Below are 17,638 nucleotides of genomic sequence, written 5' to 3' on the forward strand. Positions count from 1 at the left end.
ATACCTAATTGGAAAACAGGAATTAGTGTGCTGGTGTGTTAATATTTACATGAACTATCTCTCCAGCACGTGTATCTAAACATTCTTAGGTACTATTATTTTCCTTCATTGTGTCCATAGGAAGCATTTTTATTGGTAAAGAGGCTTGTTAGTCAAAAACAACACATAAGGAGAATTTAATGTTTTGCTTGCAAAATATGTGAGCATGCCCCATTCGAAGACCCGAACGTGAGCACAAGTATGTGTCCACCAAAAAATATTAGCAAATTGTTGAACACATGCTCATGTTTGTCTCGTTCCTGATTCCCAGTTTGATTTGCACAAATTTCCTGAGCATATTTCCTCAGTATAGTGAATCAGCCCTAATTACTCTGTGGAGGAAATTTGTGCAAATTAGTAGATTTGCACAAATCTGAGATTTGCACAAATTTTGGGAGATTTGCACAAATCCCTGTTCGATCGCTGTTCAATTTGTGCAAGTTTCCCATTCCCGCAAAGCAAGCAGCGATCGCAAATCCGAATGGGAATTGGGCACAAGACGAGCAGCAAGACAGGGTTCGGAGAATCCTAGCGAACTTGAACATCGCTCATTCACCATCTCTGATGACACATCATGCATGTATACACTCCTAGATTTGCTCCCAGAATCTTGGGTGGCAAGCACTGGGACTATCTTTGCTTGAGGTCATGGGTTAGCCCAGCCTTCCCTATCCTAGCCTTCCAGATGTGTTGAACTACAACTCCCATGAACCCAAACCAACATGGCCAGTGCATGGGAGTTGCAGTTCAAGACATATGAAGGGTACCAGGTTAGAGAAGGCTGGGCTATACATACTACGTGTCTGAGCTTGTATTTAGATATAGCTAATTTGCTGCTCAGTTAATCCTGGCACCTTCTTAGTCAAGTCACAGCTCAATCCTGTACATGTCTCAGAAGTACACTTCAGTGAGTTCAGTGCAGCTTATTCCCACCAGGGAAATTGATGTAAGGATATTGTAGCCCTAAATTGTATACACTTTTATCAAATAAGGAAGTATAATCTATGATTTTTTCTAGTGGTATTGATTATAGTTGCATTATCTGATTCCTTACTGTGGGAGGAAGACAAAAGTAACCATAGGAAGTCTTCTTTTTGTATATTCAAATTCCTCTGAGATCTGAGGTTGTCAGCTGATTAGAAATTGAGGCCTAATTGTATTAACGTGTCTGGTGTTGATGTTTGCATGCTAATAACTTGGTGAGAGATTGTTGCAGCTCTTTCTATGTGGGGGAAAATCCTCTCTGCGCCATGAGAATTGAAGCAGATAATTCAGTTGCACCATTGTAACGCCAGCCTTAGGCATCTTAGGCAGATGCACTCTCAAGTTCTTCCTTGTTTTAAAAATATTTGAAAGAGCATAAGAATAACTATAGGCAGGTGATTTGGGAGTAGTTCTTTGTAACTTCTACACACTTTTTTCAGAAGGGAAAAGGCTTTGTTTTGACCTTTTCTTTGTTCATTGTAGAATTTCTGATCTGTTCATAGCCACAGCACAGACATTATCAGTCTGGCAGGGGTCACTCTACGTATGTGCTCTGTTTTTTCTAGTGTTTCCCAGTCTTATTAAATGTTTTAAAGAAGAATACCAAGTAGCAGTGTGACCTATCTGTCACTCCATATGTAGCAATTTAAGGCATACTGAGTAGCTAAAACAAGATAGGTTGTATTAGAACAAACAATTTTTTGATACCAGTATGATATTCCATACTAAGTTATCTTGCTTCTGTAGTCTTAGGGCACTATCCAGTGTTACTGCTGCATTAGCGGGAATGACTGCTGATATAACAGGAAGCTAGAGCTGGCTAGCACAACTGGAAACTAGCCTTTCTGCAATGGGACAAGTCGGTGGAGCTTGGAGAAGGGAGTTCTGCTGATGTGTCCCATTCCGGAACTGGTAGTTTCAGTGAGCTTTCTGGGTTGTGCGAGGAAGCACTAGCTTCCCATTGCGCTAGTAGTCATTCCTGCCAATGCAGCATGTTTAACACTGACAGGTTGCCAGCATGGGATACTGCCATTAAATGATTTCACAGCTAAATTACTGGTATTCGTTTGCATTTCTTCTCATAAAATTTTTAATGTGGTTTTCATGATGATTTGACTCTTTGCCAAATCACCTTGGCTGGATTGATGCATAATGAATCTCTTACAACTGGACCAATATCAGAGCATATCAGAAATTCAAGGAAGACAGAAGTGTGTACCTTGCTCTACCTACCTATGAAAGGAGGAACACTAAGGAACACAGCTTTTTTCCAGTCTTTTTTTACTTTAAAATTTGTTTTATAATTAAATTATAACATAAATAAACACAACAATGGTTGCTTCAGTTGAAGCCACAAAATGTAGAATTAGCTTGGTGAACATGTATGGGGTGTGCCTTCCAATTCCTGTTCAGCCTAGCATCAATAGGTTGTTTGTAACAGGCAGACAAAATGGTGTTTTCTGTAAGTTGTAATTCAAACAAATAAGTTTTTGTTTTTCTTATTTGCTGTTTTTGTTTTGTTTTTGGTCTTTCTAGCATTGGATTAAACTGTGCTTTGGGGGCTGTGGAAATGAGGCCCTTCATTGAAACTATTGGGAAGTGTACAACTGCCTACATCATTTGTTATCCCAATGCAGGTATGCCCAGATCTATGGGAATTCAGCTTTCTTATATCAATAGAAATAACATGTGTTGCAAACCACATTTTGTTAAAGATGATTTTATTGTATTACATTCCAAAAACATAGCCTTACATCAAAACGACTGGGGTACTTTGGACCCTACAGTGTTAACAAAAGCGAAAGCAGACAGAAGCCAGATAATGGCTAGGGCTCATAGTCACTAACAGAAGGAATCCAGTGTATTCCTATCTGTCTGTCTGTCTGTCTATCTATCTATTTCTTGGCCTCCTTTCAGGGCAGAAGCCCTCCCAAGGCAGCTTACAACAATAATAGCCTAATAAGGTGTGTTTTTCTTTAAATAAGAAATCAGTGTTGCAAGTTTGTACTATGAGAGAGAGAGCGTTTACTTCTGTTTCAAGACTAAGCCAGGTTGGAGCAGAATTACCACCCCACCGGCCCCCAGTAAAAGTTACTTCTGGGGATCAGGGACGATTTGTTTTTGTACACACAGGATTGTATGGGAAAACATTACAAAAACAGCACAAAATCAACTTCAATGTTCTTGAAGTGATATAACCACATAAAAATTGAATTTATGATACAGACAAAATACTAATGTTTTCCCTACCATACTTTAAGAAGTTGATGGGGATAGAATGGAACCCAGTTACTTCAGGCATTTCCTAGGCATTTCAGTAGGGGTAAATTGGACCCCTGATAAGCCAAGTGTACATTTTTGTAAACTTTGAGATTGAGGGGCAGGGGAGATAAAAACATGAGAGAACAACTGACCTTGTAATTGTTGGAGTACATGGTATACGAAGTGGTGAAAGTTTGCAAAAAAAAAAGTTTTACAAATATTTCAAACAGCTTCTGGTGTCTACAGCAACCCCAGACTATACTACCCTGCACTGGCTCTGGTTTATATGTAGTTTCTTTACTTGACCCTGTGCTTGTGTGTGTTTATATGCTGGCACTGGAGTCCACATCATGTAACAATTGGAACTGAAAGATGGAATAGAATACTGTTCAGAATAAGGCCCCTATTTTCGCTTCTCCCTGCCAGCACTTGAATCAAAATGACTTCACTCTGGAAGCTCATAATAAATATTATACATACCTCCAAGCAAGGTAGATGTCAGATCCTGACTTCCCAGAGACAAGGCACAAGCTATCAGCTTTTATAGTCTCAATAAAGATCCACAGTTAACAGTTCACAATGTAAGGCCTTGAGCAGGAGCAGTCCTTGAGCATCATAAGCAAACAGCCCTGGGTACAGCTCACAAAATAAAATCACACAGATCCAGAGTTCCAGTGAAATAGGGAAGCTTTTCAGGTGATCAGAGCGTTGCTTCCAACAAAGTCTACTTCTGGTTACTCTGGTTTAAGTACAGGGGAGTGGCCACTAAAGATTGGACACTCGGTCCGGGCAAGAAAACCTGGCTCTTAGATGGTTGCTGTGCCTCATGGGGTGCCTCTGCTCCGCCATCTTTAGTTGACGCCAGACTAAGGGAGGCACTTCTGAAATGCCTCCTCTTGTAGAGACCTCCTCCTTCTGCCCTCTTCCCATGGAAGATGTCTCTGGTTGAGAATCAGGGGCTTCCATCAAGGCCATCTCTCCCAGCTGTGCAAAATAGGGCATATAAGTGTCCTGTGTCTCACCCCCTCCCGGCTCGTAAGCCAGCGGGAGGGCTGGTAGAACAGAGTTCTCGTGCGCCTAGCTTCCCATGGCTGGGCCTGACTCTACAGCTTCCCCTTCTGCCTCACAATCGGTGTCAGAGGTTATAGCTCCCCTCAAACTGGGGCAAGGTCTCTCAGTAGACTTAGGGCCAAAACAGACATCACTTTAAATCTGTGTTTAGCAGCTACATCTTTTGTTCATTTTTACTCTAGAGTAGGTGCAGGGGCCACATTTCAAATCTTTAAAACATTCTTCCCCCCAACTACTCTAGAGTAAAGCTGAAAAAAGGACAAATCTTCTCTGAGAGCAGGTTTGGGGGCTTAGTTGATATAGAATATTTTGGGCCCAGTCTTGTAATCTGTCCATAGTGTGATACCGTCCAATAACATCAATGAGCTTGGGATTTGAAATACTAGGCTGGATGTATAATCGATTAGATGTTGTTTGTTTCAAATCTGTGGTAAGAAAACGTTTTCTGTCAAAAAGATGCCAAATTTGTGAATGAATCTGTTTAAAACATCATTTAAATATTGCTGCTACTCTTTCCCTGCCGCACCTTGCTAATGCTTTTGTTGAGGTTTTAGTAAAAGAGGACATTTTATTTTCAGAACGGGAAGAAAAAAACTGGAATAACAAATAATATTGCAAAACAAATATTTTAAAGCTAACCCAGGCTATTGCCTGGGAAAACCTAATTGAGAAAAGACTAGTGAGCTTTTTCTTTATTAGCAATGTTGCACATGCTCATTAACTCTGATGAAATAACCTCTGTTGCCATGATGCTCTTAAGCTGCAGCCCTGTTACTTCTGCCCTCGATGTTCATAAGCTTCTGCACTGGAGGCTTACGAGCATCCAGTGCAGAGCAGAGGGAGCTGCGGAGCCAGTCGTCGCCTCTGCTGCTCTTCCAGCTCCGCACTAGACAGGCTTTTTTGGCCATTTGCCCAGAGTGGGAGAGAAGGAGCCTGGACAAGCCTTGGGATAGCTCAGTCTCCTCCCCTCCCCACCCACTGGAGCATCCCTTGTACCCGCTCTCCAAGGTCGAATCCCTGGCCTCGGAGAGGCAGCCAGTGCGGTTCTTTTCACGCCGGCTGCGAGGGGATGTGTGCGTGGAGTGCAGGTTCTCGGATCTGAGCTCAGAGCACTGTCTCCAACCTCAGATCCAGGAACCCAAGGTATCCTATGCCCACCCCCGGCTGCTGTCCTGGGGCCATAGGATTGCTCCCTTAATTTATTTTTAGGAAATCATCGCTTTAGAACAGCAGTGGGCAACTTCGGAGGGTTAGAAGGCCATATTGGTCTCTGGGGGCCACACCCCTCCCATGCTGCAACCACACCACAACTGCAAGTGGCTATGTGGCTGCATTCTCAGATTTGCTGGGAATCCAGCTGTGAGGCTGTGGGGGGGCGCATGCCACAGAGGTGGGGGACCCAGTGGGGGCTGCAAAGTCCCTGGGGGGTGCATGAGGTCCATGGGCTGCATGTTGCCACCCGTTTTAGAAACTGATTCAAGCCCATTGACCCTTCTTGGAAGAAAATACTTCCTGAGGGTTTATGGGTATGGATGCTTCAAGTGTGTGCAATGTGTTCTATTGAGCAAATTATAAATTGTGTTATTTAACTGAAATTACAAAAGGGAACAAAGTTATCTTTATCTACAGATCATATGGAGTTTAAAGTACCTTATAATATTTCTTCAGGTCTTCCCAACACATTCGGTGGGTATGATGAAACACCTGAAGTGACTGCCAAGCACCTCAAGGTATGGGATATTTCCGGTATTGATGTGTTCCTGCAGTAGAAAAAAATAGGCTGCAATTGTATATTCACTTACCCGAGAGTGAGTCCCACTGAACCTTATAGAGCTTACATCTGACTAGACATACATAGGATTCCTCTGTCACATAATTACAGTGCAATCCTATACATTTCTATTCAAAAGTAAGTTCCACAGAGTTCAGTAGGGCCTCCTTCCAGGTGTATAGGATTATACCCTATTTTCCTATTACAGAATATGAAATCCCAAGATTGTCAGTGTGGATTATAAATACATTGTGAAAGTCATGTGGGTAGCTGACATATGACCCATAAGTTGGTCAGCTAACCTGCAGGAACCCAGTCAGCTGATTCCTAGGAGCATCATATGGGCTGCTTTGGGGTATGTTCAGGAGGCAGGGTTGTAAGAAGGATATAAAACAGTGGAATACTTGTGTAAAAACTAGCTTTCAGTAAGGCGAGGAGGAGGATGCCGTTATAGCAAGGGTGGGAAACTGGATTGGTCTTGGGAGCCAGATTGCGTCCCAGGACCAATCCAGGGGTGATGATGTCAGGGGTGGGCTTCTCCCCATGAAGTTCCAATCCCTGGTGTTACCTGGCCCCATTCTCCATGCAAAGAGAAGTTGCTGTGTGCTTCTCTCTGCAGGGAGAAAGGGACTCTGCTTCACCTGCCTCTTGGCATCTGCATCGAGAGGCGGTCAAAGAAGATGTGTAATCAGCCAGCACCTGGCTTCACTCTTGCGCTGATCAGAGAAGGGAAGGGAGGACCACAGCAGACTGGAAAGTGCCTTCAGTGTTTCTTGAGGCCACGGCACAGTTGCTCCTGCCTCCTCTCCATTCTCGAGGGGGCGGTCCTGGAAGCCCCACAGGCTAGATGGGGTGGATTGGCAGGCTGGATTAAGCCATGGGCCAGAGGTTCCCCATTCCTCCAGTATAAGAATTGGTCTCCCATCCTGAAACGCTCTCTACATTGGTAACTAGGAAGGAAGTGAGGCTTGTAAGCAAAGAGGATTCAGGGCAAGTTTCATGCAAGTCCATATATTTGAAAAATATGGTGAAAGTGCCTGTTTAAAGATGAAAGGATTCTTTTCAAATATGGACACTCCGTCAACTTCAGCTGACTTCATGTTAGCTAGTGGATATCATTTTGAAGATTCTCTTACTCTAATTGGGATCTTACCTGTACAGACTAAAAAACCAAAGCAGCCCAGCCAGTACTAAAGTGAATACAACTGAAAATGGTGTTGACCTTTCGTTGCCACACTATCACTTCGTTAGCTTACGTTATGTGTAGAGCGGACTCAATCTGTCTTATTCCCCGATCCATAACCTGATTCTTGGGTGGCAAATTGGGGGTGGACTGGTTTGAATCAGTCTCCTGTTTGTTTGGGGGAAGAAGATGCTTACTATGGTGGCAGATACAGCTCTCTCTTCTTTTTCCACTTCTGAAAACCAAAATAGATGGGAAATCCTCTGGTGGCTGGAGCAGCCATACAACAGGCTTTTCCCATTGCTTTTGTTTTTCCTTTTTTTTTAAAAAAAGCTCCCCCACCATAGTAAGTGCCCTGCAAACTGCCGTGACATAGTTCAGAGACCAACTCCCCTTTGAAATTGCATCCCCAGTTTCCTGGGGGCTGTCTTCACCAGCAATTTAGTGCGAAGTTAGGGCAGTTTGAGTTCCTTTGTGACAGATGACGTTGTCACCAATCCGCTGCCAACCAGCCGCTTCCCTCTTGAAAAGCCGCATTTTCTGAAACTCCTTTTACTCTGACTTCTTTACTGAAAGCAGCTCCCTGGCGGTTTTACCCCAGTGTGTCCTGTCCCCCCTGCATTAAATCCTGGGTGTGCCTCTGACCTGGCAGTGATGTGGTCAAGGGGATGGGACACCCCATCCCCACTTGTTTCCCCAATGGAAGTTGTTTTTCCCATTGAGAAAATCCCTGGGAGCACAGCAGCGACCCCTCACGTTACCGCAGTAGTGGGGATATTTATTCACCTTAGGTAGCCTGCTTTTACTTTTTAACATATCCCCCCTTCTGTGCATGTTTACTCAGAAGTAAGAAATAAATTTCACTGCCCTGCAGTGAAAGGGTCAAAGGCTAACTTTAGTAACACGCCCTAAAGTGTTCTTTCACCTCTCTGATGCGCTCTTAAAACGCTATTGCGATGCTGTGCTTTGATGTTCTGTAGTTTCTCTGATGGAAAGTTATTTCTCTGTTACGTAAAGTCCTTTCTTCGCTTTATCACAGTAAAGATCCTCTGGGAGCTTCTTGTTGCGAGCATGGAGAAGGAGAAAGGGTGCATTGGACGAGGAGGTTCTAAGCAATAGGCAAAAGTGCACACGCGAGGAAAAATGGGGTGGGAGCAATAACTCTTCAGCAGATTGCTGGGATGAGGCAAAATTGGGGTGCGGGGGAGCTCTCAGGAACCTTCAGATACTGCACTGGAAAACTGGGGATTTTGGTTTCTTCAGGGAAATCTGCACGCACGGGGAAAATTAGTTGCTCTCCATTCATAATGTAGGAGCAGTAGGGAGCCTGGACAGGGGCGGGAAACAAGCCTGTCTCATTGGTTGAGCAGCCCTGACAGTTTGATGACGTTCAGTTCTACACACTCCACCTGGAATTATGTTCTTTTCAAAAGCTGAAAACCAGATTTTAAAGGTACGGTACACTCAGCTTATCTTACTTTGTGTGTTCCTGACAGTCCAAAGCTGATTCCATGAAAATCCAGATAATACTCCAATGTGCTTCTCATTCCTTTGTCGTGAAGATCCCCCCCTAGAGTGCTGAAACAACCACCTGAGTTCAGCTGAGTTTGCTACAGCCCTAGTTTTGTGGGTGATCAGGTCTCATTCCTTAAATATTTTAACCTCTTCCAAACTTGTCTTCCTCTAAGACTTTTTATTGCCAGGGAAGTTGTGAGAACTGCTGACCTAAATGAACAGGGAGAAACGTACACCACCACTGCAATAAAGGGGATTTCCAACTTCAGTAAAATATAGACATCTGAGTGCTCATAATAAAATATCCAAAATGAATCTGAATGTACTTTTATTACTTTTCAGTTCCCGCAGTAATATATGAAACAGTGTGAGTTCTGTTCTTCTATTACTAATTCAGCCTCTCCCCTCCACCCCCGCCTAAATTATATCTCAACAATTACTTTTCCTCTTCTACAGAACTTTGCCCTAGATGGTTTGGTGAATATAGTTGGTGGCTGCTGTGGGACCACTCCAGCACACATCCGGTAATTTCATCTCTATTATTAACAGCAACTTACTTCAACCGTCTGTATGGACAAGGAAAGCGGATATTTGCTAGGTTAGTGCAGTACAGTTTAGGATCCCTACCATCAGTAGGCATATCTTGGCTGGCTGGAAAATGGAGGGGAGCTGAGCCCTGTTCCCACCAAATAACTAGCATATTACTGATGTGGTTGCTGTATGAGAATCAGCCTTGGGTTATCCCTGGCTGAGCACTTCAGCAGCAGTGACAACTGCACCTCTTTGAGTTACCTCTTTGGAGGGAGCTTAGAGAGGGTCTTGTGGGTTGCTGCTAGCAGGCTGTTTGTCCTTGGGGGGCCTTCACCAAGAATATTGGTGGCAGCAACCACTGTGTGCCTCAGCAAATTGCCTTCATGAGACTGCTTGCATAGGAAACTGCAGGTGGAAATCTACCTTAATTTTAATGCAAGCCTGCCTAATTCACACTTCCCAAACCAATACGTGAACTGAAATGTAGTTATCTTTTGGTATTTGCACTTTTCTGAAATTTGTGACTCAGTTCTCCAATCAAAAGAATGTGTACCAAAATGAGTATATGAGGGAAAGTGTACGCAAATATGCAGATAATCATGAAAATGCCATACAAAATGCATTATATTAGGGGGGAAATGCATGCAGAAATCCATAGATTAGGCAAAATTGTGTAGAAAAAGCATACGTCAGGAGAAATGTGCACGAAAATGCATCCAATTTCTTGTGTGGACTTTAAAACAAAAAAACACCTCGCAGACTGATATGGAAAAGGAGCAGAAGGAAATGTTCAAAACAGATAGAAACTGAAATTGACAGATGCATCCATCCCATGAAGGAGGTCTGTGAATGGAAAGGGAGCAGGGCAAAGGACATATGGGACGGAGGACTGCTTCAGGCTGCAGAGATGAGGCCGGCCCGACTTCACGCTTCAGAAAATTTCAATTCGTTGTGCTTCAAGTTAAGCACCCTTTTTTTCAGGATTCAAAGAACTTGGTGCCTGTTGCTGAAAATGTTGATTGGGCAATGCATAAAAGTACCATTAATTAAATTATATATTTGTTTAACTATAGCTACTTTGCTGAAATGTTTTTCAGCAGTCCCTGTATAAAGTTAATTGGAAAACCTCTCTTATTTGTTCTCTGATGGCAAGAGCTTAGGCAACTTTCACTTACCATAAAAAGTGATGGAGCTGAATTTTGAAGCTTTATGAGGGAATAGAAAGGTGGGGTTGAGTGTAGGTGATCATCTGAGGGCAAGGAGAGGAAATGCAAGGTGATGAGATTATTATGCAGCTGAGCGAAGAATAGCTATGCTCTTATGGTAGTTCATGATATAACCTGAGAGCTTGTGTATGTAAAGAGTGGGGTTGCCACATCCACCCCAGAAAAGAAGGAATACAGCATAGGCAACTTGATATCAATTTATTGGATCAGTCACTTGGGGCCCCATGTCGACCTCAAACTTGGTGCCCCCGTACCCAAAATGGATCCAAAACAGACCCACTAAGAAACGATAGGGAGTTATCAGCATGCCTAGGGGAGCCTTCATCTAAACAAGAAGGGCTGCTCCCTCAGAACTTAGCCCAGTGAGTACTGAGCATGCTCAGTGGCCACCGGGAACCATGGAATGTTAAGTGTGGAAAAGGAAAGCTGAAAACAGTGAGGGGAGAAGGGGGAGTGAGCTGGATTTTTTGAGCCACCAGCAGCATATAGTATCCTGGAGAAAGGGCTTGCTGGTTGGAAACCTAAACACGAGCACTCCTGTTAGGCAGTGAGCATATACTGCAACATCTTGTTGCAGGTACCACATTTCTTTGTTGATGACAGAATATACAGACTGTCTGGTTAAACTGTCTCACATGCTAACAGTGTTGCGATCAGATCATTAGTGACCATAAGCATTTCTGTTGCTAAATATACTCACAGGGTATTAGTGGCTTGGATCCTAAGATAAGTGAATGGGAGGAAGTTCAGGGGTGGAAAGTTTCCTGTCCCCCTCCCTCCTGCCACAAAGTCTCTCTGGAGCACCCCGCTCCTCCAAAACTGTATGGGATGGAAGAGGGGCTGTTTGGGAAGGAGGGCTGGAAACCTTTGTTAAGTTAACTTAAGGATCCATGTCCGTAAAATTAAAGGCAGAAAAGTAGCTGAAGAGAATAAATGTTTGGAACAGGGCACACATAGTGTTGTACTCTTCATAACTTCTCTTTTGCCTGATTAAGAGCCAACTTACGCAACCATTTTAGCTAGAACAATCCATTTCAGTATATCAGCTTTCATAAGCTTTCTTATGTGAATATATTATGCACCCATGAATGCAAAGATTATTAAGATAAAACATTTGTTTTGCACTGTAATGCATTTCTCGGGCAGTATTCAAAGGTTAGTACGCTAACTACTGTTTTCACTGAAGGTTGCATTATACATATGGCTGAAACACTTCTGTGAGTTCTTTGGAGGAAGAGCAGGAAAGGAGCGTATTAAACAAACCAGTGTGTACTGGTCTCTTAACATGTTCCAGATGAGCTGAATTCCTTCTTGTAAAGCTCTGTGCTCCTGTTTTGTGTGTTGCTGTTTTGTCATGCAGGGCAATAGCTGAAGCGGTAAAGGCATGCAAGCCGCGCAGCCCCGCCTCCTCTGTTTCAGAAGGCTACATGTTGCTGTCAGGTGAGAGAGACTGATGTATCCAAAGTTCCTAATCTGCATTCCTTTAAATGTTTGTTAAAATGCCTATTTTCAGCTGCTATTCTCTACCTTGAGACATCTCTAAGCAATTGGACACCCATATATAATTCATGCAGTTATAGCCTGTCTATGAAATGAATAGGGGTTACAAACTCTTTAGTTTTGCTTCCTAAGGCTGATTTGTTGATCTACTGTCTCTGTCTGGGGTCTTCAGACTATTGCGTAGTGAGCTCATGCAAGAGAGAGAAATGGTTTGTTGGGGTAGGTCGGGATCACTGTTCTCTTCACACCTGAGTTTTTTTTAGCAGGAATCTTCTTCTTTAATCACTGCTTTTCATGGGAGCTTTAGATGACACCGCTGCTCTCCTGCAGCTATCTGACAACTTTCCTTCCCTCTTCCCATGTTATCTGAGAATAGGGAAGACCCGGCATTTTCTGTGCTTGCGATCCCCCCCCCCCCCGTGTATTGCCCCGTTAGCGCTTTGTCCTGCTTTGTGTGGGTGTGCGCTAGGGGGTGTTGCTGGGCGGTGCTGAATAACATTGTCATGACAACAAATTGGTGGGAAGGAGGGGGCAGGTCACTGACCGCTTCCAGTGACCGTTTCTGACTCTCCCTCATTCCACTATGGGCTTTGAGATCCCCTTGAACACAGCAATGCTTACTTCTGAGTAAACTCATTGGCTGTAAGGCTTTCTTTTCCTGTGAGTAAGTGCCATTGAAATCTGTGTGGCTTGCTTCTGAGTAGGCATGCATAGGAGTGCATTGTAAGTCTACTTAGAGTAGCAGTAACTTCAGTGCTTTTACTTGGAACCTCCCCCTCCTATTGACTCCACTGACTGCTTCTTCTCCTTTTTGCTCACCAGACTGATGGGCTTTTTTCCTCCCAGGGTGGATGGGAAAGTCTCCTTTCTCAGCCATGCAGGAGAAAGGCGTGACAGTTAGGATTTCAATGGGTAATAAAAGTGCCTTTTCTCCTTTCCTGAATAAATTCATCATGCAGAGCTTGGAATGGTTATTTTAATAGTTTCCTTTTGGGGTGTGGAGTTGTTGCAGATAAGGCAGTAATGCTGAGGTGGTTTTCCATAGTACTCCCTCCCACTTAGCCAGCCACTATCTCGTCTCCTAGCCCACCTTGCAGGGTTGTTGGGAAGCCAGAATAAGGGGGAAGAACAACAACAGCACAGGTGGGGGGAAACAAGACAGGTCTAATGAAGAAGGTGTCCCCCATGAAGCATTCGCCTGGGGGTGGGGGGCTGCTAGGGATGGCATAGTGCATTGACTGTATACAGGTCCGTTTGTCCGTTTCTTACTTCTGTAGTTGGGAACCTGGAAATCGATATACCCTTCAAACTCAGTAGTGCAAGCAATATGCTGCATTTAATTCCATCACACACTGACATATTTAGCAGAGAAGGACTAGCAGCACCAGCAACCTCGGGGTAAGCCACCCAGAAGACTCTCCCTCAGTGGAAGGAGGGGGCCAGCCCCCATAGTCCCCTACCCAGGCCACTAGAACGGCTTTCGACTTCGCTCGTGCTGTGGAAGAGTGGAGGGACAGGCGGAGCCATCAATCATGTTACAGGAACCAATGATCAGGGGAGGGGAGGGGGCCTGGGGCCAGCAGCCCCCTTCTGTCCTGATTGTTTCGTGCAGCTCGGCCCAGCCATGAAAAGATACAGCGCGGAGGGATGCACTATGAGAGATGCCCGTATATGGGGCCAGTCTAAATCCCAGAAAGGATCAGGAATCAAAAGGAACGGCTTGTAGTGGAATAAGGTGCCAGGTGTGAAGAGAGCCCACATGGCAGAAGAATGACTGCTGTACTGATGGCTGCTGCTGCTGCTTTGCACACCTCCGCTGCTGTCTGCATCAATGGGGAAAACATCCTTGCTTTTTTGCATGGCTGCCTAGGGAGAAATCAGATCCACACGCCAAAGATGTTGCCCGTTATTTTGCAGCTGGTGTGGCTAATACCTGTAACTGGGTGCTGCGTCTTAGGAGCGAGCCTGCACTTGAGCTTCTCCACTGGAACATATAAAGCTGCCTTCTGCTGAGTCAGACCGTTGATACGTCTACGCCAGTAGTTCCTGCTCCAGCTGGCAGCAGTTCTCCAGTGCCTTGCACAAAGGTCTTTCCCAGCTCTGGTACCTGAAATCCTTTGTCACTGGAGACGCCAGTAGCTGCACCTGGCGCCTTCTGTACGCAGAGCATGTGCTCCACCATGGAGTGGGTGTCTGGATCCTGATTCCGCCAGCTGCAGTGTGACCCTGTTCCCCCAAATGCACGCCCAGGGATTGGGTGCTCACATGACATTCTCCTGGGGTTCCTTCCCCAGCACATGGGTTTGGGGGTTTGGTTCCTATGTGCGATTCCACTTACGCTTACGTCCCGCTCATTCTTAGTGTTACTAGCTGCTGAATAAGGGAGAACAGCTCCCATTTCTCCCATGTACCCAGGAGAAGTGGGGGAGAGAAGGATACTTCAATATAGTGAATTGAGCATTATGTTTTCTCTTCCACAGTTGCACTGAGTGAACTTGAGGTTGTTAGGACAATAAGATAGTATCATCCTGTGCACAACTGAGCTCCTTGTAGGAAGGGTGGGATACAAATCTAATAATAATTGTGACCATCAGTGTTCCCATGCTTCTCACTCACTTACACTCTCCCTCTCCCCCCCATCCATCTCTCTCTCTCTCCCTCTCTCCCTCTCTCTCTCTCTCTCTCACACACACACACCCTTTGTTCTGAGAGTACTTGATGGAGCAGGGAGGAAAGATCAGTGTTTGGGCCTCTCTTCCCCTTCTCTCTCCCTTCTGCGGTAGGCTGTTAATGATCTGTGTGGGTGCTTCTTTCCTTGCACTCCTTCCTGCAGTTGGGGTTCCTGTTGGGTATTTTTGCACAGAGTCCTGAGAGAGAACCTGTGGGGGAGCCTGAGGCTTAAGTTATTCCACAAGAACACTTCTTTTCTATGCGGGCTCTCTTGCCTTTGGAGACATGGTGTCTGTGAAAACGCGGAGCAAAGCACAGTGCACCCTTTCGCTAATTTCATCACTTTCCCCCGTATGCATTTGCATTCTCACAGTTCCATAGGTCTAGGGGCAGAGTGGCGTTGCGCCATTCCACACTGCTTGCCGTGTGTTAGCTGCCTTCTGTCACTGTGACTTAGACACGTCTCTTCCTGCGCCATGATCACCTCCTGGGCTAATTGGGATCGTCTCCTTCAATGTGCCTGACTGGAAGGGGAAAGGGGTTGATGGTCAGGACTGTCCAGTGAATATAGTGAGCCTGTTCAGGATCACACTGACTTCTCCTTTGCACTGTGCACTGGTGCAAAGATTGCTCCCAACAGTGAATAGGATCCCAGCTATATCAGCCACTCCTCTGTTCCTCCCCTTCCCTGCTTCATCCATTTTTGTCTGCATCACTATAGATGTGGGGCACTGCAGTAACATTCTAGGGTAGTATCCAATGTTAGTCCTAATGGAGTTAACCCCATTTAACTTACTTGTGACTAACGTACATCTCATTCATTTCAGTGGGTCTACTCTACATAGGACTAACACTGGAAATTACCCTTAGCACTACAGAGTACACTGCTGCACAACTGCTATTCATTTGCAAAGTAACTTCTGGTACACTACACTGTTGTAGCACCACATTCTACTGTTGCAAGGAGAATCAGTGCCACATAAATTTCAATAAGGATATTTAAGTCTGTCCAACATTATCCAACTATTATCCAACTCCATGTGGATTGGGGTAAGCCTTTCTTTCTTTCTTTCTTTCTTTCTTTCTTTCTTTCTTTCTTTCTACCAGTGTTAAATATTTTTCCCCTGTACATGATGTTTATAAAACATTCTTTTAAGGTTTGGAACCGTTCAGGATTGGGCAATACACCAACTTTGTTAACATTGGTGAACGCTGCAATGTTGCAGGATCAAGACGATTTGCCAAACTCGTCATGGCAGACAAGTATGAAGTAAGTTCAACTTAATTTAAGCTTCTAGATTGGCTTTAACTTACCATATCTTATGTTGCATAATCCTACCATTTAAGAGTCTGCATGTATTGGTTCTAGTTGATAAGATATATGCAGATAGGAGCTTATCTCCTGTTGTCTGAAGGAAATGTCTTTTGGTGCAGCATTAAACAAAATGTTGATCCATTTCTCTTGCAAAGGTGAGAGGTCTGGTGTGGAAGCGGTTTTGCACGTCCCACTGATAATAGGTCTAAAAGTAATCGAGGCAGAGAGTTTCCCAAAGTGTGGGCTTCAAATGAGCTTGGATTGCTCGAAAAGAGGAATGGAGTCGTGATTCCTTACAACTTGGGTCCAGCTACCTTGACCTTCAGATGAAGAGTGTGTGTGTGTGTGTGTGTGTGTAGGAGCTGGAGGGAAGAAGTGGCGTGGGGGTGGCTCACATAACTCATGGATGGAGGAACCATGTGGACAGGGGCCAATAATGTGGCTGTTCCCTATGAAAATTTTGTCCAGCCTGCAGGGAGGATGGGACAAGGATCAACATAATTGCCCCTCTGCACTTTTCTATGATTTCTGCAGTCTATACAGTGCTGGGGCAGTGTGGGAAGAAGACACAGAGAAGCAGCTCCCCTACTGTGATATTGTGCAAATTGTGCTCCAATAGCCAAGGAAGGCTATCAGTCCAGCACATTGGGTAGAGATATAGATACCACTTTTTGAGTGAACTAAACTCTAAATTTTAAAAGAGAGGAAGAATCTGCCTTAAATCCACCAAAGAGGATGGGTTCTTAGAACATTAATAAATGCTTGGAGTTTTATTTTAAGAAAAGAGGTGCGTGTGAGCTGTCTGCTACTGATCATCTCCAATTATATGAATTATATCAGAGAGGTATGCATGGTTTTGGCTAGGTAAGTTATTCTTTATTCTTATTTGTTGTTGTTCAGTCATTCAGTCATGTCCGACTCTTCGTGACCCCATGGACCATAGCACGCCAGGCCTTCCTGTCGTCCGCTCTCTCCCGGAGTGTGCTCAAGTCCATATTCATTGCATCGGTGATGCTATCTAGCCATTTCATCCTCTGCCGTCCCCTTCTCCTTCTGCCTTCAATCTTTCCCAGCATCAGGGTCTTTTCCAGTGACTTTTCTCTTCGCATTAGGTGGCCAAAATATTTGAGCTTTAACTTCAGTATCTGTCCTTCCAATGAGCAGTCAGGGTTGATTTCCTTTAGGATTGACTGATTTGACTTTCTTGCAGTCCAGGGGACTCGTAAGAGTCTTCTCCAGCACCACAGTTCGAAAGCATCGATTCTTCGGTGCTCAGCCTTCCTTATAATCCAGCTCTCACAGCCATACGTTGTTCCTGGGAAAACCATAGCTTTGATTAGACGAATCTTTGTCGGCAAGGTGATGTCTCTGCTTCTTACTATGCTGTCTAGGTTTGCCATAGCTTTCCTCCCAAGGAGCAAGTGTCTTTTAATTTCATGGCTACAGTCACTGTCTGCGGTGATCTTGGAGCCCAAGAAAGTAAAATCTGTCACTGCTTCCATTTCTTCCCCTTCCATATGCCAGGAAGTGATAGGGCCAGATGCCATGATCTTAGTTTTTTTAATGTTGAG

The 17,638-nt window shown here is 44.5% G+C and overlaps 1 protein-coding gene across 4 annotated transcripts in view; it reads left to right on the forward strand.

Annotated features, from left to right (window-relative positions):
• The window catches only part of MTR (5-methyltetrahydrofolate-homocysteine methyltransferase), an 80,374-nt gene that overhangs the window by 26,195 nt on the left and 36,541 nt on the right, over positions 1 to 17,638 (forward strand). For all 4 annotated transcript variants that reach the window (XR_014786804.1, XM_084828208.1, XM_084828206.1 and 1 more), the window contains exons 9-13: positions 2,560 to 2,660; positions 6,025 to 6,086; positions 9,282 to 9,349; positions 11,943 to 12,022; positions 15,910 to 16,022. Coding sequence is in view for 3 of the 4 variants with exons in the window: in XM_084828208.1 (XP_084684334.1) it covers positions 2,560 to 2,660; positions 6,025 to 6,086; positions 9,282 to 9,349; positions 11,943 to 12,022; positions 15,910 to 16,022 (424 nt within the window). In the remaining variant the exon portion in view is untranslated. The remainder of the gene's footprint in view (positions 1 to 2,559; positions 2,661 to 6,024; positions 6,087 to 9,281; positions 9,350 to 11,942; positions 12,023 to 15,909; positions 16,023 to 17,638) is intronic.

Source organism: Heloderma suspectum, chromosome 1 (genome assembly GCF_057233095.1).
Source record: "Heloderma suspectum isolate Gila_16-S chromosome 1, 16-S_ref, whole genome shotgun sequence".
Taxonomy (NCBI): domain Eukaryota; kingdom Metazoa; phylum Chordata; class Lepidosauria; order Squamata; family Helodermatidae; genus Heloderma; species Heloderma suspectum.